The 22,178-nt window shown below is 31.8% G+C and overlaps 2 protein-coding genes across 2 annotated transcripts in view; both read right to left on the reverse strand.

Moving 5' to 3' along the window:
- Positions 1-221: 221 nt before the first annotated feature.
- LOC111634094 lies at positions 222-9,530 on the reverse strand. Its single transcript, XM_023378773.1, has 8 exons — positions 9,496-9,530; positions 7,990-8,075; positions 7,527-7,861; positions 4,416-4,513; positions 4,164-4,339; positions 3,403-3,582; positions 595-749; positions 222-525 (listed from the first exon to the last, which is right to left on the reverse strand). The coding sequence occupies exons 1-8, from the start codon at positions 9,513-9,515 to the stop codon at positions 295-297; spliced, it is 1,281 nt and encodes a 426-aa protein (XP_023234541.1). The 5' UTR covers positions 9,516-9,530; the 3' UTR covers positions 222-294.
- A 1,749-nt stretch (positions 9,531-11,279) lies between these two features.
- LOC111634085 overlaps positions 11,280-22,178 on the reverse strand; it is a 32,628-nt gene continuing 21,729 nt past the window's right edge. Inside the window, exons 6-9 of the mRNA XM_023378761.1 lie at positions 18,600-18,702; positions 16,644-16,842; positions 11,507-11,574; positions 11,280-11,440 (exon numbers count right to left, since the gene is read on the reverse strand). Of these exons, the coding sequence (XP_023234529.1) occupies positions 11,280-11,440; positions 11,507-11,574; positions 16,644-16,842; positions 18,600-18,702 (531 nt within the window). The remainder of the gene's footprint in view (positions 11,441-11,506; positions 11,575-16,643; positions 16,843-18,599; positions 18,703-22,178) is intronic.

The raw sequence follows: 22,178 nt of genomic DNA on the forward strand, positions 1-22,178 counted from the left end.
AGTAATAGGAGTCCCTCTGTCTCCAATGTATCTGGTTCTTATGTCTATTAAGATCGTAGATAGTGGTAAATTTAAGACATTGTGCAGCCCCTCTCGCTTCCCAGTATTTATAAAATAAATAAAGTAGACACGCGGGTCAAAACTTGCAAAAGATGAAAATTACAATACTTTGTCCAGTCGCGGGTAGAAGATAAAGACGTTTCTAAGTACAAAAGGAGGAAACTTTATTCATTCCGGGTTACAATCCCTGTTACAGTGGTTATTAAATTAGTTTTGTGTATTTAATACAAAGTTTTATAATACAAATTTCGTTGCCGCTTCTTCTTTGGTCGTTTCCGAATTGTATTTACAATCCTCGGTGCATATCAGTTCGATTCCGAATTGTTTCTCCCACAATTCCTTGACGGTGTTGAAGAGGGAATAAAGGGTGGTACGGGTTTTGGTCCTGAGCGACCAACAGAACTCGTCGTTGGCGTCTTCGTCCAGAAAATGAAGACCTACCTTGCACGTATCCAAACACAGATGCTGAGAAGAAAGAAAGAAAAATGAAAGACTCGGACTCTACGGGTTTCGCCCAGTTGCAAACTCGCTTACCAGAGAAACGATATTTATGATTTTCTGCTTGGCCACCGGTCTGTAACGTTCCACCGGACAAAAGGATTTGGTCGACTTGGTCCACTTGGCAAACAGGATTTGCGTTAAGCAGATTTCCGTAGAACTGGCAACGATGGCCACTGGATGATTGCCATCTGCAAACAGACAGTATTTACGTATACTATTACGTTTATACACAGCCAAATACTGGATGTAAGATTATCGCAGTCGTTTCTCCCAACGTTTTTGCTACGCGGCCAACCAAAATTCTGCCATTTTGGATAGATCTGTACGTAAGAACAATGTAAGAACAGAACAATGATTCAATATAGCCTACTACGGGGCAGAGGACACAGACGACGGAACGTCAAAATCGAAAATTGTTAAACCCGAGATATCTCGGGGCTGCGAGTGCAAATGCGCAGTCTATATCCCGAGATATCTCGGGCATGGACTTTAAGGCTCCATTAAAAGCCTTGACATAACTTTTCCGAAAATATATGGATCAGCATATACACATCGTTATCTATGATCTGTGCAAATTTCATGAATTATTTTTGCCGCGAGAATATTTTATGACGATTTATTAATTAGGTAATTAATCGCGCTATTGTTTTTATGGGAGTTTTTTAATCAAATTAATTAAATCGTTCTAAACTTCTATTTCACCGATTTGACTTCGGTAAAATTTTTTAAAACGCTATTGGATGTTTTTTATGAACATAGGCAGGTTTTTTGTTTTTTGTTCAGTAGAATTTTTTCCCCATACCTTTTTTTCGGTCCCCTGGTAATTTAATAGCATAAAAATCGACAATATTGTGTTATATTTGAACAGATGCGGTAAGTTAGCTCCCCTCCCATTTTAAACCAATATTCCCCTGAAGGGTACGTGAGAACTACCCGGGAAAGCAGACTTCAGCTGTTCTGGAGGTTGACCAGTTTGTAAACAATGTAGACTGCGCCAGTGAAATTTCACGCCTTGTTAAACGAAAAAATAACCAATCCTTACAGCTATATTTTTCAAATAAAAGCATTTATTTTAAATTATTTTTATTTTTTTTATATACTTTTTTTGTAAAAACAATTTTGGAGGGGTTTTTTTATTTCGCGGGAATTATTTTCCGGCAATTTTTTTGGATGTCCGATTCCCGTTTAAGTGGAAATAATTATTTCATATAAAACATAAATTTTTGTGGATTTCTTAGTTGCATTTGAATCGGAACAAGGGTATCAAAGGAGTTAATAGAAATATACTGTTATGGTGATTGAAAGAATACTTTGTTTAAATTAAGGACATTGATGCATATAAATTTAATAGAGCTTGTTCACTGATATGCAGGGCATCGAATGAAAAGTTTACTTGCCAATAATTGAATAGGTCTGACTGGCTCATCACATGCCACTCTAGTTCAACAGTTATCAACCAGTCTCCACACTTACAACTTAAAATGGATTTTCAATAAATTACTTACATTAATTGATCATTATTATTATAATTATATATAGTTAATAATTACTCAGATGTTATTGCTTAATGGCAGGATAACTACAGAGATTGTTATTGACTTCAATTATAAACAAATAAAAAATATAACTTATGTAAGTGTCCACATAGCCAAAATCCCCGAGTAAAACCAATATAAAAAACACTGGCTGAAGCAGTAAATAAAGTAGATGATTAAAAGAAGTCTCAGCTTAAAAAATAAAAACGTGATAAAATATTGAAAAAAAGAATGACAGCCTAGGTTTAATATTGGTAGTAACACAAATAATAAAATACTGAAAGTAATTTCACCATAAACTTGTTGGCCAGTTCCGTAATATCTAATAATGAAGTGTGCCACAAACTTTACGTCATTTTTCGAGCAGGTCACGAGTCCAAAAATGTTGGGAACGACCAATTTAAAGTCTGAAATGCTATTCCTCAAATCCATGATAAATAAGTATTAAAGGTTTAAATGTTTCTTACGATGTATAGCTGGACATTAGCAAATACAACCAGTTTATGACATTGCCAATTTTATTTCTCACGAGTAAACTTTACAATCGATCACCCAATGTAATATTAAAACACGGGCAACCTAATGACCGAGGCATTGAAAACATTGGATCGTGGAGTGACGGGTTGGAACCCGAAAGTTTTGTGAGTTGTTTGGCCAAAATATGTTGAGCCATCTGTCATTGTAGAGAATGTAGATTTTGGCGGATGAGAAAAAATTTACTTAGTGCCCTTAGAGTAGAAGTTAAAAAAATAATAATAAACTATTGACTTTTGCATTTTATCTTCTTCATATTATACATATTTTCATTTATAATTTATATTTTAAAGAATTTTACAGTTCAATTTCTTTGCAAAAAAATAAAATTTCATTTTTTCTCATCATCATAAAAATTATAAAACTGAAATAATATTCAGGATATTTCAAAAATTGTTTAAAATGCACCAAGTTCTAGAGAAAATACAAATTCAAGAATGAGTGAGCGAGCAAATAAATGTAGAGAGTATGAATATGAGTTTATATATAGGTATATAGATATGTGTATCTGGAAGCAAAATTGATGATGCAAATCCAATAACAATCATGTCAGTGATCGAGCAATTTTACAAAATGGAATAGTCACTAAAACTTTTAAGTATAAAAGACAAGCATGAAAAAAATTCAATTAAGCTTGAATAGAGTAGCATATATACTGTACTTATTTTCAAACTCTATGAATCATCCAGTCATTATTATTGTTTCTTCAATAAAACAAAAACAATACACTATACTTATTATTAAAATGCAACTTAAAAATATTAGTTCTCACCTTTATCTAAAGAGCAACTCTCGATCAAAAGAAACATCAAAACTTCCAGGTCCACGTCGTCAGGCAGATACTTTTTGTCGCCCAGTCCGGCCAGGAAGACTTCTCGAACCACTTGCTGCAAATTTGTTTCTGCAGAAGTACGGAACATCGGACACGCACACTTGCTCTCTTCTATGAAATCTTTATTAATGTGTAAAATTGACGTCTTTTAATTATTTACTTAAATTTTATTTTAATTAATTACTTTAGATATCAGATAGTAATTTCATCTAATCTAATAAATTCAATATTAACATTAAATAAAAACTGAACCTTGTTTACACATTTACTCAAGCTGATTCCACATTTGCTAAAATAAAAAATTTTGAGTACTAAAACTATTCCATTGTTCTAGTTCTATAAGATTTTCCATAGTTTTGTCACTGTGCATCTCGTAGCGAATTTCTAATATTAGTTTGATCAAACAGTATTTTGTCAATTTGGCTTGGTCACACCAATCAAATCAAAACTAATTACTTTTATATGTATTTTCAGTTCATACACAAAAAATAAAACAGCCCTATTATTATTATTCTTTTGCAGAATATGAACTTGTGAGAAGTAATGCTAAGTGAAACTTTACAACTGTGAGCTGGCAGTGCAATAAGTGGCCAGTTTATGATCTCGCCAAGTTTGATTTGCGTGTTACCAAACTCCTGATGAGTTGTTCTACACAATTTCGAACAAGTCCTACGTTTGTTTGATCGTTAAGTATTAATTACCTGTAAAGTATGTCACAAAACAATTGCAATGATCGGCATCCTTAAAGAGACAGGTGTGATATTTCTCCGTGCTCCAGTTCAGAGTGAAACCTTGATTTCCCAGAAGTATATTCACCGAGTTGAGTTGATTCAGATTTTTCTTTTCCATCACGGTGACACAATTTTTGGGTTCGTCTCTAAATGAGGAATATTATGTATTAGTAAAGCTTTAATTTATAATTCAATTTTAGCTAATAAATTTTTAATTGTTACCTAAAGTTCTCTCCCAGCTTCAAGAAATATATTTTTTTGGAAGAGAGTACTAATAATCCCATAATTGTTGTCATCGAATTATGCATCATCATAAAAACCTAAAAGAGAAAAGAAATATGTTTTTGTCATTATGTCATTGTTTTTTAAATACAGTATTTTTATTAGAAAAGAAATACTTTATTAAAAATCTACATTATTTATGCTGAATATGATTTCAATTACAATATCATGCAAGTTAATAAAGTATTTTTCATAGATGCACTGATGCCTTTCAAATCCTGCTGTTTGCCAGCTGATCACTTGGAATCAAGAATCAAACTCAGACCTCCACAATTTATTATGAGTGGTAGAGAACAAAGTTGTTCCCTGTCTTCACCTGTAAGTGCCAACCTGCAATGATTGCAATGATAACAAGTGTCAGATGATGAACAACTTTTCATTGTAAGTCAGATGGCAAAGGTTGGATTGCATGTATTTATTAATGGAACAAAAGTAGAACTTGCAAGAACTAGGATAAAAAAATATAAAAGTAGCAACAAGGAGTTTGGCAACACTGTGCCTAATATGGTATCTCTGTGAAAGTTACTCTGCTCCATCAAATGGCACTACAGTTTCTATCATTTCCTACAGAGTAATGTATGGAAGCTTAATCATTAGCAGGTGAGTTCCCATGTGCCAGTGGGACCTCAGAACAAAGTCAGACCAAGAATACTCTTAAGTGGACTCAAGCCCAAGTATGAATCCAGGTCGTCCTTGCCTTGCTCAGTCTAACTCTCACAACTTACCTACATTGTATGCAGTTGTATGATATTTAGACTACTCTAGCACTGTATTGTTCTAAAGTTTGACAATAATCATAACAAACAGTAAAATTTCAACCTATTTGGATGGGTCCACCAAGCTAGAGATCTAAAAGACCAAATACTACAATCAACTCCTTTAAAGTCTCCAGGTTCCCTGTATTTGTTCAAGAATTCTAAATACTTAGAGGGATACAACCAAGTTGTGTCTGGTCCTTCTACAAAAGTCTACATTGAGAAAACAGTCATGTACATTGTGTCACACATATCCACATGAGCAACCATCCCCTTGCTGAAATTTGGACTTGAAATGGGGAATTTTCTTTGACCTGTCAGGACCTGCATCATTAACCACTTACAGAAATTTGGCCAGGCATAAAAACATAGGTTGAATATTACTACAACTGTAATAGTAGTCCACTTTTCCTGACAGTTTATAATTGATCATTACAGTAGAGGGTACCTTTGACACAACCAATAACTGGATTATCTGTCTGTCATAACCCTTGTCTGCCTCTTTGGCCAGGTGATCTGCACGGTTATTGCCCAAGATTCAAACGGACCTCAAACCCATTGCAGAGCATAGAATTTGTTTATGCTTCACCCTCAGTACCAGATGATCTCTGTGATACCCATTATTCAAAGCCTGAAGCAAAAACAGGCTATCAGAGTAAACTGACTTCTAAAGGTTGAAGGAAAATGCATTCTGAATAGTAAAAAATTACCAAGTTTTCTAGAATTGGAAAATGTTTCTCTATTTATAACAATAATTGCTTTTTTTCATGCTATTTTACTAAGAAAAATCACCATAGTTGCCTCTGCTCAAAAAACAGACAGAAATAGTGAGTGCATTTATATCACCTGTAGCAATCTTTACTCTATATCTCACATTAAAAACTTCTATTTAATATTAACAGAATATCCATTTCTTGTGTCTTTAGGGATAGTCTCTGACATCACCTTCGGGGAAAGTCTGAGTCTTCAAATCAATTCCTTCAGACTTATGAGAACCCACTACAGATCATCTAGTGGTACCAATACTCTGTCCTGTATTTTCTCAAGAGTCTGCATGCCACTATGATGGTTTGCAGCTCAATTATTGCCCATTCAGAGATAGCATTCAGATAGAGAAACTTAGTAAACCTTGTCTTGACTGTTTGGCCTTGGCTTGCCTTGCCTTGACCTTTGACTTGGTTTGATAAGCCAGGTTAAATAGGCAGGTGCACAGATATAGATCCAATGCCCACGTCATTCCAAAGACTCTGAAATCTTACACCCTAGCACAAAACACCAACGCTCCATCAACAGCCAAGAATAAGACAGATTCCTTCTTAGAAATCTATTTTTTTATAGTATAATACAGAGCAGGGGTCAGTAACCTTTCAGCAGTGTTGTGCCAAACCTAAGTTATAGTGTTATTCTGGGTGCCAACACGATTCTACCAATTTTGTTATATATATTATCAAAATTGGTCCTGTTATAAGACTTCAAAATATATAATTTTGAAATTAAGTTGTTAATTGAAATATGTTTTTATGTATGAAACGTATGCACAACACGTAGATGGCAACATGGAACGTAAATGCATGTGCTGTAATATAAATGTACAAGCAAGAGATTTGTTTTTTTATGTAAAACGACCTACAATGAACTATGGCTTCCATTTAAATGTGTAATTAATAATTTTTACTACATTTTTATTCAATTAGTGCGCCACTGGAAATCGTCCCACGTGCCACATTTAGCATGCATGCCATAGATTGCCAACCCAATACAGAATAATATAAAGATTCCTAAAAGTTTGAACTTGTCACCCTGTTCTAAACCAGTGAAATCATTTTTGAAAAATACTTTTATTTTTATCATTTGAATTTTGCATCAAAAAATTTTCTAATATACACCATCCTGTATGCCTCATTTTAACCAGTTATAACATACTTTTTACTTTGTAGTTTAATATTTTTAAAAGTTTAAAAATTGCATTTTCATACATAACCTCAAAATTTGTGAAAAATTTGGTCCAAATATTGGGCAGTAATTGTTGATATCTACTTTTGAACTAATTTTCACCCCATTATCTGTCTGGACAAATTCATCATGGTTATCCAGTTACAGCTTGTCTTAATTTTTCTGAGTTACAAAATTTCAATCATAAATTCATTTGCACAACACTATAAAACTAATTACAAAATGTCAGTATTTATCACTAGTAAAATTTGCTAAGTTATACAAAGAAAATAATATAAAGTATCAACTACTGAGTCATATTTAATAGTGTTTCATAAGACAATTTAAATTTTAATTTGCATACCTCGGCAGCAACCTTGAATTCTTCGTCCATATCAAACACATTTAACTCGAGATGTAGCTTCAGCGCATGATTTATGTTGATCAAGTTGTCAATAATTTGTTTGGACGTGTCATCCTTGTTTTCAGTCGACCTGAAAGACATGTTGGCGTTATCTTCATTTTCTAGGTTGCGAAGCAATTCGGCTTGCTTGTACGGTAAATTAGTATTTGGGTTGGCATTATCCTCTTTGTTTGTGCTTTTTTCCACATTTCTTAAAAAAGAATTACTACAAATATTACTGGACGAACCGGAATTATAATTTTCTAAAGCTGTACAGACGCTGCTTGCTTCGGAATCTAATTAAAAGAAGTAAAAATAAAATCTGATTCTTGTAAAAGCAACAAATTATTTATAAAATTTTAAATAATATCTGTGACTTGTTACTCGACAAATACATAGATAAATTGTTTTAACATTATTATACCTGATGATGAATTGACTTGAAATAATTCGGAACTGTTCTTATTTTCGTCAGCATATTCGGCATTCATTCTGACCGATGATGTCAATCTGAAATCAATAAAAACTTAGTCATTTTAAAAGTACAGAAAAATATAAGAGACTTTTAATTTATTCTTTCTATGATAACACTTCAAAAATATAATCAAAACCTCTCTTTAAGGTAAGTTCTTCTAGGTATTGAAGTTATGAAAAACTTTTACAATTAAAAAGTATAGTTATTGTTAAAAACTTTGTTATTATAACTCAAGAAAAAAATTCATACAAAAGGCATTAAGGAATGTTTTATTTTCCTGCAAGCAGTTTCAATGAAGTAACGTACGTCATACTCAGGCAGTAATAGAATTGAACAGATTTTGAATGGATTTTTGAATTGAAATGATAATGACATTAGCTGTTCGGAACATAACATAACAACTTTAAGAATAAGAAAATTTAAAACATTAATTTGAAAATCATGTAACATCAATGTGCATGCACCTTAATTTGCAGAGAAGGCAGGGGGGTAGATATAGAGCTAATGTTGATGTTTTAACTGTTTGTATAAACTAGTCCAAATTCTGGGCAATTTGAGGGTAATGGAGCAGCATGATGAAGAGGGCCTCCCAAATGTATACCAGGACCCCTTCCTCACAGCACCTGAGTATCGCTACCCGATTCCAAAGTGGGGTGTGGTGGTGCTGCACAAGCAACTTGGACAGTTCAGTATCACAATTCCTCACCGCGTCAGAATGCTGGTGCTCAGATATGCAGTTGGCTAGCATTCTGGTGGTCAAGCCTATATAATGGGTGTTTAGCCCTGACATTGGGCTTTCCAAGGGAATAGAATATACACCCGATTTTTTCAGGGTTGAAACTGCATCTCTGTCATTACATAAGAGTCTTCTCAGACTTGGGCATGAAGCAATGAATAAGAAAAATGCATTTTGCCTGAATATTCAGCAAATCCGGGCTGTGAGGTGGCCACAAAACGGAGAAGAAGGACAAAGTACTGTCCAGTCCTTGGACTGCACAAGGTAGTGGCATATCCATACAACTCCTCTACCCTCGAATTGCCCAGAATTTGGACTAGTTTTATACAAACAGTTAAAACATCAACATTAGCTCCATATCTACACCCCCACCTTCTCTGTGAATTAAGGTGATTGATTGCATGTTGATGTTACGTGATTTTCAAATTAATGTTTTAAATTTTCTTATTCTTAAAGTTATTATGTTATGTTCCAAACAGCTAATGCTGTTATCGTTTCAATTTAAAAATCCATTCAAAACTTATTTGATTCTATTAGTGCCTGAGAATAATGTCAAAAGTTCTTGCAGGAAAATAAAACATTCCTTAATGCCTTTTGTGTGAATTTTTCTCGAGTTAGAACAATTGTTGGTGTGACATCCACCGTACATATTTAAACTTTATTATTTTTAACTAGTACAGTCATCAGAAAGAATAAATGAAAATTTCTGTTTGATTTACATTATTAAGCAGCAATGCATCCATTTTTATGATTCATCTGGTTTCTGATAAACCATTATTTGGTGAGTTATCATCAAGTACATACTGTATAGTATTTCATATAACTTGTGTCATAAAGTAAGGTTATGCATCCAGGAATAGTTTTAAGTATAATATCATACCTAAAATGAATAAAAGTAAACTATAGCAATCCTTACAAGTGTAAATGGTTGTCATAAAGAAAGTTCTACTTTTAAAAGAAAAATAATCATAAATCAAAATCTCTCCTTAGTTTACTAGTAAATAGACTCTTATATTATGCATCATAATCATTATTCTTGATTCGTACATTTATTCTGTAACTTTTTCTTTACTAAAAAAATAGTTCTATGGCATTACTGCCACGATACTATTGAATCATAATTATAACAATTTACTGCTTACAAGATAAGTGTGTATCCATCAAAGTCTACCATAAACCCATAATAAAATTATACAAATATTTTGCACTTACAAAAACTTTGTATTTGGGAAGGAATTACTTGTAAAATTGGCATATTTTTCTCTGTTGCAATTATAAAATATGACTATGATACAGGATGTAAAATATTCTAACAGTTTTGTTAACTAAATACTTATTATATTTGCATACATATCATTTATTCTACTACAAATGAATTCAATACAAATGAAATAAATTCTCAGAAAGAAATTCAAGTTTTATCATAATGGCAATCTTTCTTAATGAAAAATATTGTTTCCAAAGAATCTTCAGAAGAGTGTCTAGAAAACTTCCTGAAGATTCAAGCAATTTAGAAAAAAAATTTGCTGCTGATTTAATTATGATCAATTTGTTAATTAAATAAACAAAACAGCATAAAATTATATGGTTATGCGAAGACATAATCACGACAAATTGATTATTCATTAAAAAGAAGCAAATTATTCTAAGATACTTCTTCAATTTTCCTTAATATTTGTCAATTTTTCAAATACATTATAATCACTCAAGATACTGCAAACTAAATATCCCAAATAATAATTTTATTCTGACTCAGATACAAATACAGTATCCATTATCAAAACTTACTTACACTTAAAACGTGTTTTAATGGTAAATTAAATAAATGATATGTAAACAATGTTCTAAACAAAGTAAGGTGTAATAAAAACAATATTCTAGNTTGCAAATAAATTTCAAACAACTGTTGCACTTAGTAGCATATTTACTATCTTTTTTTCCAGCACAAAATGACAACATACTCTTTTCAGGAGATTTTGGCTTGATCTAGCAATTTGTATATTATCATCATATATGAGCAGTTCGAATGATTCTTTGGTAGTCATTTTGAATTTTTGATGCAAGGTTGAGATATCTTTACAAAATAATTGTAAAAATAAAAAAAGCATTAAAAAACATTTCCACAAAAAACCAACATAACTGGTATCGTGGTGGCTGCGCAGCCCCAAGAAGATACGTAGCTCCATCCTGGTAAATGCTACAGGGCCGAACATTTGGCACTCGCTAAGAGTCGCAACGTAATGAGATTACATAAAATGGCAGCTGCGCACAATGCTTAGATTTTTAGAAAATCGTAAAAATATGACGCGTGGGGCTGCGCGGCCCCCATGAAACCAGTTAAGGGTTAATGAAAAATATTGTTTCCAAAGAATCTTCAGAAGAGTGTCTAGAAAACTTCCTGAAGATTCAAGCAATTTAGAAAAAAAATTTGCTGCTGATTTAATTATGATCAATTTGTTAATTAAATAAACAAAACAGCATAAAATTATGTGGTAATGCGANATTATTCCATTAATTGTTTCATTTTAACAAAAGTATCAGTCCGATAGGAATCATCCGGCAAGACATCTCTGCTATTGTTGGATTTTGTGGACACGTTATCTGCATTGTCGTACGATCCGACCAATATCTGTTGATGTTCTTGTGGCAGATCTCCACCAGCATCTGCATTCCATAAAAAGTGTTAAACATAATCCAAAAATATAAATAAAATGTAAAAATTTGTCTTACTTGAATAATCAAAGGAACTGCTTCGAACTTTTTTACCTTTCTTTTTAGAAGCGGATGGCACTTCTTTCCTGCTCAAAAAGACAAAACAAATTTAATATCGTTGTTAAATGTTCATAATATTTATATTATCTTATATGTATTCCATGGCTTGAGATGTGATATATACCTGTATATATTATACATTATTTCAGTCGGATGTTTGTAATAAGGAGAATGGCAATGCGGTTGCAAAATGAGAAACCTAGGATGTTTGACTCAAAAGTCTGATATAGATCTTAACTTGTCAAATAAGTCAATTCCAAACATAAGGAATACTATTGACAGGCTAAAACTACAATATTATATGCTTTTGCCACAGGCTGCTTAGCCAAGTTTATTTCATAGAGATGACAATTGTTATATATTTTGATATGCTATATGGTTCTTGATTGGGCCACCAAACACAAAAATATTAAATTTTTTTCATTTTAATATTATAAATGTACTAGATTTATTTTAAATATCAAACAGAGATTTACTGATATTTATCACCTCTTCTATCATGTAAATATAATTTATTATATTAAAATTGAAAATAAGTTTGCTCTTTGTAGAAATACATTTTGAATTATTATGTTCGGCTGCATCATTTTGTTGCATTTACTGTATTTATTTTAATAAATTCTCATTTTTTACAAGTTCACATATCATCATCATCATACATTAGATTACCCAAAGTTAAGAAAAACCAAAACAAAGTTTTTACTGTGTGTGTCAGAATCAAAAAGAAACTAAATTTTTAATATAACTATTAATGATAATACAAGTATCTACAAAAGACCATCTTGAAAGCACTTTACGCAGCTATACACTTCCGTCAGCATCCGTATCATTTGTCAAAACGGCACTGAAACCCATTTTGATCTTTTTAATGGGACTAATCGCTGCAGACTCTTTTCCATTCCCTAAATGAAAGACAAGTCTAAGTGGTGCAGATTCCAATAAGTGGCAGAGTGGAAGCCGCAATGACAAAATCCATTAAAAAAAAAAACTGGCTTATGGAACTGCTTTGATGAGTTTTATAGATGTTGGCAGAAGCATATAGGACTGGAAAAAGCCAACCATGAAGGTGATGTAGTGTAAGGATTTGTGTTATATAATAAAACATGTGCCAAAAGATCAATTTATTTTTGACTCTTACTATATATAGATTCTATAATTATTTCTTCATATAATTTGTTTATATACAATAAAAAACTTAGAAACTTCTAAGGGTTCCAAGTGAATAGAGGAATACAATGCTTCAAAGTTGTATCCCTCCAGCTTGAAATCCTGCTTCTGCCATCAGACACTATAATAAAACTTTGTTTATGCTCTACCATTCATATCAGTGATGTACAGTTATAAGTTATATTCATTAAATGCCCTAATAAATTAATAAAATTTTGCATAAAAAATTAATAGGTTTTATACCATACTATTTCACCTATTAATTAAATGTTGCTAGTTATGCCAGTTCCAGAACCTGTATGTGAAGAGTAGGAGATAGGCTAATATGTTCAAAGTAGAAATTCATTAAATGAATAATTATTGTTAATTATCAAGATGACACATCTGGCCACATTTATTCCAAGGCTCACTCACAAAGCTAGTTTTCCTCTAAAAGACAAGTCTCACCCATTCATGGTTTTAAATGTTTTTCTATGAAGCCAGACAACTTAAATTACATGTCTGCAGTCAATATAGGTAGTACATCTAACAAAAAAATGACCATTTCTGCCAAGTGGCACATATTTTTTAATATTTTCATGCTTTATAAAATGGCTGCACACAGAAACTTATTGATTGACAAAACTTTAAATTTAATAAATGACAATTCCCGATCAGAAATATACTTCCGATACCAAAATCAAAGAAAACGATTCTGATTCAAACTCCGTCAATGTAAACAGCATACTATTGTAAACTCTATGAAATTCAATTGTATTTGAAAAGTAATTTGAACTTTCTTTTACAAAAGAATGAATTGTGCTTTAAACAGTCCCTAAAAGCTTGTGGCAAACCAAAAGCTTATGTCAGCCCCAAAATAAGTGTCAAGTAAACTGTTTGAAGTTCTTTTTTTTATCCCAGTTTATGTGTGATCTGATAATATCAAGTTTTTAAATTTAAAAAAGGATATTTTGTTGTAACTTTTTAAAAACAGACTTTTTTTTTATTGTTTATTCCATTAATTTTTTCATTTTAACAAAAGTACAAAAAAAAACGCAAAATGTCACAATATATTATTTTTTTATGATTTTTTGGAAAATAACTGAAAAACTCAGTCAGCAGGAGCATTCACAAGAGCCTAACTCCCAGTTCAGAAAGTACTAATGACTGAGCTTGTAAGAATTTGAAGTCAAACCATTATTTTATGTTTTGGGGCATTATTTCAGTTATTATTATAATTTAAATTTTGGGGACATTTTATTATTTTTAAAGGAAAAAAAAAAGGTCCGAAATGCAAACTAAATTCAAAATTAAACTAAAAGAAATGAATTGCTGGGGATGCCTTTTCAGATTAGGGCCGATTTGGGTTACGGGAGCAGTCACTTATGTAAATGGAATCACTTATATAAGTGACTGCTCCCGTAACCCAAATCAGCCCTAATCTCAAAAGGCATCCCCGGCAATGATCTCAGAAAGGAGTCAACGAGTTTCTGAGCCAAAGTGTAATCGAATGGAAAATTTAAATAATAAATTTTTGAAAAGATTCTTTCTTTTTCAAATTATGTCACAAACGTAACTGTTAGTTTAAGTATGTAAATCCAATAGAGTGGAACCAGATAAAAGATGACAACGATTTAACAGACAGGGTGATGCTCCTAAATGCAGAGCATTGAGTCTGAGGTGATCTATTCTTAGAGAATTTTCTGGCATTCTTTTGGTGACAGTTAGCCTGTAATATACATGGCATCCCAAATTAATCATGATATTTCCCAGCTGGCTAAAGCAATAACTATTCATCAGAAAATCATGAAAGTTTGGGAATACCTTAACGAGATGATGGGAATTTTTCTAGAGCAAAAAATTAGTTCCAAAAATTATCAATGGAGGGCATATCAGAGCTTCATACAGAACATAACAATGAGCTACACAAGTTATCTGTCTAATGTGAACAAAACATGTTCAAAACATGATGGCCAACATTGTCTGCTACCATCTGAAAGTGTAAAACAGCATGTTCAACGATTGCATGCAGTGTATGCCTTGGAATGTTATGCACATGGCATGCTATGCTGTATTTAAGGTCAGACAGAGATGTTATGGAATCATGGTAAACAAGTCTTTCAGATAGCCAAGAGCCAAAAATCACATGGATTTTAGCTCTGGATGGATGGAATAAAACCACTTGGCCACTGATGGCCTTTTATTAGTACTAATTCATCTTGTTCATATTTATTCTTGTTATATTATACTAGCATTTGACTTAATAAATATTATTGTTAGTTTAATTGAATACTTGTGACTTTCATTTTTTTCTCTTTCCTGTTAAGTCACGTGAATTACTCTTACTGCAATCCAAGTCCAGGTGTAGCACTTGGTCGAACCCAAAATTTATGTAACATCACTTTGTTGGGTATTATCTGGGCTTAATTTAATCATAGTTAATTGTGCAGTGCTTTACAAGCACTGCACAATTAACTATGATTAATTGTGCAGTGCTTGTACAATTAATGCACAATTAATGATTAATTGTGCAGTGCTTGTCAGATGTGATAATTAACTCTTATTCAGAGCTAATTATCACATCTGACTGATTAATTTTCAGCATCATCTGCATATTTTTGAAAGAAATGTTTTATTTTTAAAGAAATAGATTGTTATTACAAAGCCAATTATTTTTTATTTCTTGTTATATACACTACACTTGGATGGACATCAGATACAAGAAAGTAATTGCAATGTAAATCAATTAATTTATCTATTGACAATGGAAAAACGTGACCGCCAAAAATATTAAAGTTGTTGTGCTATTTGCTCAGAATGGTATTGATATAGAATCATCAAGAAAGCATATAATCCACATTCTACATTACAAAAGATAATGAAACCTTGTCTCAAATCAGTATGGAGAAACTTAGAAATAAATAATATAATCAAAATGATTAGAAAATTATCACAGTAAATTATGTGGATGGGTCTTGTCAAATTGTCTCTCAATTGGACACCAACAAGACCCATAGATCAGGACATTTTGGTTCAAAACCAGATGATTGGCAACCCTAGCTATATATAGATAAATTACATATAGATAAATAGATAAATAGATAATTATAGATAAATAGATAATTTATCTATATATAGTTAGGCAACCTACCCAAGGCATTAAGAGAACAGATAAACAGAGTACACCCAAGCATTTTTAATTTATAATCCTATTTAGCCAATGAACGTAGTTGTTATTTATATGCCAGTTGCATCAGTTCTAAGTTAATTAGAAGCAAGTTGTGCAGTTTTTCTCCTTAGCATTATACTTGTCAAGCAAATAGGCCTGCTAGAATGCAATGTGGATAAGATTCTAAGCTACTGAGACTCTGATTTACTATGTTTTTATATCCACACAATAAAAGAATTCTTTTTTTATTACAGTGATGTGATTATGCTGTGCATATGCAAGTGTGCTGGATAAACGAATAGGGATTATGGTGTTTCTTACTAAAACAGTAGTGACAAAGAAAAAAAACAAACAAAAAAAAAGCACAGCCTATATCTTCTTTGTATACAAATCAAATCTCTATTAAAATTTATGGTAGTACCCAACTTAATCTATTTTCTCAATATATTCATATAACTTTAAACCATAAATAAATAATAAAATAAATATTTATATTTAATTAATAGATACTAAGCAAAACTAAAAAGACTGTATAAAAACTACAACTAAAAGACTTTTAATTTTAAAAGATATTTTAAAAAATAGCCAACTATAATTAGATAACAATTAATTGTAAGGTTAGCCAATTAATCATTAAACCATTTAATTTGATAATTGTCCCATTCTTATCATAAAAGTTCTTAAGTATTCTTACAATTTCGAAACCCAAAATTCTTGGAATTTCACTTGTTAGAAGACTCAAGTTGGAAAGAGCAGTTTTAATATTTAATTGCCACTTACCTACTCAACTTGGGTGAAATTCTCAAAGACGAAAATAATGATTTTCGGTTGCTAGAATTTGATTCTTGCTGGGAATCTTCAGATTTCAGTAGATAGTTGGAATCTTTGAAATTCTGAATTTTATCGACGGGACAATTACTGTCCTTAAATATCATCAAACTACCGCAATTTGGACAGCAGTCAATCTGCTTTAGACTTCCTGTAATGAAAATTTTGTACATAATTAAATTTACTATTCTTGTGATCTTTTCACATATTTAATAACAAAAATTACTACAAAATTTTAATTATATTATGGAACTTCTCAAAAGCTGTTCGGACAACCAAAGCAGTTAAGAATTGTCCTACTGCTCTAAAATCTGGGATCAAATCTGGACGATCAAACACCCCCAGAAATTTTTGGGTGATGGTCCATTCCATATTCATTGGGTCCCTTCTCTCATCACCCTAAAATCCCACTACAAACCTGGCAAACCCACAAGGGGCCCAAAAAGGACCCACTTAGTGTCCACAGGTTAAAAAACTAAAATCATTCAGTATTGTAACTAATAAAAAATAACTGTACTAGTAAGGAGTCTGTATTGGAGTGAGGTATGTTTCACTGGTTAAAAATCAATTTTATTGTATAATTTTAATTTATGTTCAGTTATTGTTGAATATGTTATTTTATACTTGTTTAGTTAGCTGAAGAGGGGTGAATACCCAAAACGCAAATGTGTAGCATGGCATTCTAACTGAATAAAGATTGAAAACTTGCCAAGTGTTGATAAAGAAGGTCACTTCATTGTGCCAGTATACAAACATAAATAACAACACGGTTTCGACAACAACAAAAAATAACTGATTAAAACTGATGCTAACAAATATCTAAACAAATTATCAACGTTTGATATCATTAGTTATTTATATTAAGATTATAATTTAAACCAATGACAAACTGGGTCATTAAAATTGTCTAAACATGTTGATGACAAATACAGTTAGACTCAAGTGTTTGATTTTATAATTTGCTCTTATTATGCCAATCTCAGTTGTATAAAGCTTTGTACATTCTCTAATCTGTAGTAAATCATATTTTCGTAAGAATAGTTTGTCGTGTGGGTAACAATGTTTCCACAGCATCAGTGAAGCTCCTGAAAGCAATCACTAAACAAAATACATCCATTTCTTTTAATAATAGCAACATATAATAGTGCATTTGCATTATTGACACAAATAAAAGCAATTCACCATATTGAATGTTAGAATCACAAATCTTCTAGTGTCTAAAAACTGCTAAAAGATTTTTGGGATATTCATTTCATTGTCAGTGTCAGTAATTTAAAACTGCATTTATTTTATATTGTAAAGAATAACAACAAATTAATCTGTTCAACATATAGATATTACATAATATAGATGTACATCATAAGAAAAATTACTGATATTCCAAAGAAATATTTCAATTATATAAAGTTTACTATGATTTACAAATGCTATTCCCATTTGTAAAGAATGCAGTATATTATAATCTTAATATATAAATATGCATTATTAATTAATTAATGCTTTTAGTCCTTTAAATATTATTTTATTATATTAGTCTACTGTAACTATAATCTATTAATAAGACTTAAATCAGTATAGTAAGCCTTATTAATTAATTATAATCACAGTACCCTAATATTAATAAAATATGATAAAATATATATATTATATTTATTAATATATTATGAATGTATGTATATAATGTATTATTAGTTAATATTATTGTATTTTATGTTATTTTACAGAATATTTTTGCCATTGTATGACATATAAACTACATTTTAGAAGGAGAAAAAACTAATTGCTTTTTACTTATTTTTGTATGCATATATACAACACTATAGATACAGAAACATTATTGTTGTATAAAAATTATATTGATAATGTTAAAATAACTACAAATAATTTACAGTAATACAAACATTATACCTTTTGAAGAATCGTAACTAGAAGGTAAATTGTCGGATGATTCGTTTCTAACAATCTGTTGAGAAGCTTGGTTCCTAGAGAAACGCGCTTCACATTTCAGACACTAGATAAAAATAATTTTTCATTAAACATTGTCTATCTTACAAAATCACAAAATTGAAAACAGTATTTACATATTATGGTAGACTCTCGATAGGTCAAAGTTCCTTAACTCTAATTTTATTTTTGTACTGACTTAATTTCTGCTGCCTCAACAGACTCCACATTTCTATAAGTCCAAATAGTTTCAATATCATCTGTCACTAACTCAAACTATAGATCCGGTGTCTAATTTTATGCACTTTCTTGCATGTTGATGGTATTATTATAAACTTGAAGATTGGTATTGTATAAAATTCAAAGTTTTAACATTTTGTGCCTAAGGTAACAATCTTATTCCTAAATTCAAATTAACCAGTCAAATCTTAACATTTTAAAATTGTTATTTGACAATGTACTGAATTCTCAGCCAAATAAATCGATATTGTCAAACAAAATGCAGCCAACTGTTGATGATAAAATGGCATAACAGACTTTTTCTCTAGTGGTGTCGATGTTTTGTTATTTTGTACATATGCAAATTTAATAAATAATAAGATAATTTATTTAGGTGTAAATATATTGTTTTTACTTCAATATTTACAATCTCATTAATATAATAGTAGTTTTTGTAACTCAAAATTTCTTTCCGTCTCTTTTGCTTAGATTTATCGAGAGTCTACTTATAAGCTTTGTATACAGCAATATAGAAACTCTCTTTTTGTATAGTGTATTTGAATAAATAAATTTCAAATATTTTAACAATACCTTAAAATACAATATCAGATAATGATTAAAACAACTCTTACTTTGAAAATAGAAATAAAAGCTATATCTGCTTTTCATGTGTTAGATAATATGGATTTTTGAAATACAATATTTTACTACTAGATGGAGCTCATCATTAATGTTTGGGTACATTTTTGGAATGGATTGGGTGCTTGTTTGGGTGCTTTTAAATGCTGTATTATTAAGATAAAAACCAACAAAAAGTATTATGTTTACAAACTATATAGTTGTTTATTGCAATTTACACATAAAGATGAGCATTTTAATTTTAGAGAAAAAGATCTTTCTATGTCGACCGGGACTAAGGTGACATGTTTCATTTTTACTCGGAATTCTAGTTCAGTAATATAATAAAATAAAATATTTTTCAAATTGAGATTTTTCGATAAACTAGATCTGAGTTTGTCCAGGGCAAAACCATCCAGTATATCAAGCGCCTGACTTACAACATTCTACTGATCCCGCATTTCAGTTCCACATCTTTCCAGCTTGTTGATTTTATCCATCAATAACTTGTACGAATGTATGGAGTAGAGTTCTCTGGTCACTATTAGATCAGTGACCAATTTCTTGACATTGTGACAGCCACAGAATCGCCAGGAGGAAGTCTGTTGATAAATGCATTGATTTTCTCAAAGTTCTCACAATAGAATACCACACTGTTTATCCCCTCAACGGGTGATCAATGGACTGGGTGGTAATGGCAGCCCAGTTACGTCTTGGTACAAGTGATCCTGACTAGGACACTTGAGAAGAAGGGCACTCTAGGGCATCATTTTCATTTTCGAAATGAAGTCATTGGCCTTGCTATATTCTACATGAATACATTCACATACTCGGTGTAGGGCACAGGCATGACAAGTCACATGCTTTAGATTGTTGTAGATGCACTTCAAATTTGAGAATGCTGACAACATGCAAGATTCTTGATCTGTAACAAAAAGCCAAACCTTTTCATACTGGACACCATTTGGCCACAACTTGACACAAACATTATTGAAAGCTTGGAACACTAGTTGAGGTCGTATTTTCAAGTTGGAACATTTTGAATATCAGTTGTACATAGCCTCCGGTCAGAGGTGCAACAAGAACATTCAGCACATACCATTTTGTGGAATCCATTGTTTCATCCAGTATAAATACTACAGGATTGTCTCCGACAACATCCAGGATTTTAGAGTTTGTTTGATCATAAACTGGTTTAACATAGTTTTTTCTAAGAGTGCTCTTGTTGGGGACAAGTTTTCACATATATTTCTGGAGAAATGACTTAAAGGCTGGATTGTTTATCTTATATAAGGGTATATTTGCCTGTAGAAGAGCAGTTGTTAAATCTGCATAAAATGTAATATTAGCCTTCTGAGATTCTTCTCCTCTTTGAAATGAGGCCCCTATAAATGTCTGCTCGAAATTCCTCCTTTTTTGTTTGCTTTCTGTTTGCTTTTCCAAACTCATATGTCACCTGGTTTTTGTTTCTTGGTGTTTCACATCAATCGAAATCACATAATTGCAAACGGAACAGTGAAGGACTTTTCCATCTGTGCATATGCCTTTATCTTTAAACTTATTTGCTAAAATGTTCAGTTTAGATGCAGACAATTTTTGTCATTTCCTAATGTCACCAACAGTGAACAAAGGAAATTGGAACTGTTGCACTCACAAGTCAGGGTAATGTGACGTCAATACAGAATTATCTAGATTGTTCTTTTCTTAGAAAAAAAAAACACATGTTGCAGATTTTCAGTGAATCTGTTTGCATTTTTAGAACAACCCTAAGGCTTAGTTGTTTAGTCCAGAAAATTCCCTTTTTTCCCCTTTTCTCTCAACAAAAAAAAGAGAATACAGTCGACCCCCCTATAACGTATGTTCCTATAACGACAATTCCTATAACGTAGCGAAAAAATTGTAGAAACTTTCGTATAACGTACCTCCTATAACGTCGTTTCGCAACAAGATTGATAGAGTCTGGACCAATAGTGGATGAGCAGCCGAACTACTTACCTCCGACCTTGCGCCACGCTACGGAGCGGCTAAATTGAGTTTGCTATCGTCTGTTTAGTATTATATATAAATTAGGTACTGTACATATAATTATATATTAATTATATATAAATTAGGTACTGTATATATAATTATATATTAACTTAATTTATTGTAACTTTATTATAATTATATATATGCTTTCTGCCGCCTGGCAACACGCTACGGAGATTTTAGGCTAGTAAGTTGAGTTTATTATCGTCTGCACAGTATGTAAATTAGGTACCGTAAGTCTAATACAGCACTAATTTTATACATTTCTTGTGAAAGAAACACTTCTTATTCAACGGCCATAAAAATTATTTATATTAATGATGTCTCCAAAGGTCAAGTTATTTTTCTGCGAAAAATTCGTTATCAGAAATCGCGGCCGCCGTTTCGTGTGCTGTTCCGCGACGAAAACAAGCTTTGAACAACGGGCGTAGTCGAACGGTACACACTCGGTAAGTAATCCTATAATTTTTTGTTTATAGCATAGTTTATACGGATTACTCCCAAAAAATTATACGTGTTTTGGAAATGTTGAGTCGAATTAGTCTAGAATCGGTTAATTTTATAGAAGAAAACCTTTCGAACAGCCTTAGTCCGTAAAGTTCCCACCTATCGGGCTGCGATTGGCTCATGTATTTAATCGTTCCTACAACGTAATTTTCGGTTAGCGTGGAACGTATC

The sequence above is a fragment of the Centruroides sculpturatus genome, unplaced genomic scaffold (genome assembly GCF_000671375.1).
Source record: "Centruroides sculpturatus isolate CEXI.00-Female unplaced genomic scaffold, Cexi_2.0 scaffold838, whole genome shotgun sequence".
Lineage (NCBI taxonomy): Eukaryota > Metazoa > Arthropoda > Arachnida > Scorpiones > Buthidae > Centruroides > Centruroides sculpturatus.

Bases quoted from the DNA above. Each gene is read 5' to 3' on its own strand.
- LOC111634094 (XM_023378773.1), bottom strand. From the start codon at position 9,515: ATGCATTGCTGCTTAATAAT. The intron at 8,076-9,495 runs GTAAATCAAACA...TATTGATTTCAG, and splicing joins ATGCATTGCTGCTTAATAAT to ATTGACATCATCGGTCAGAA. The intron at 3,583-4,163 runs GTAATTAATACT...ACATTAATAAAG, and splicing joins TTTTGTGACATACTTTACAG to ATTTCATAGAAGAGAGCAAG.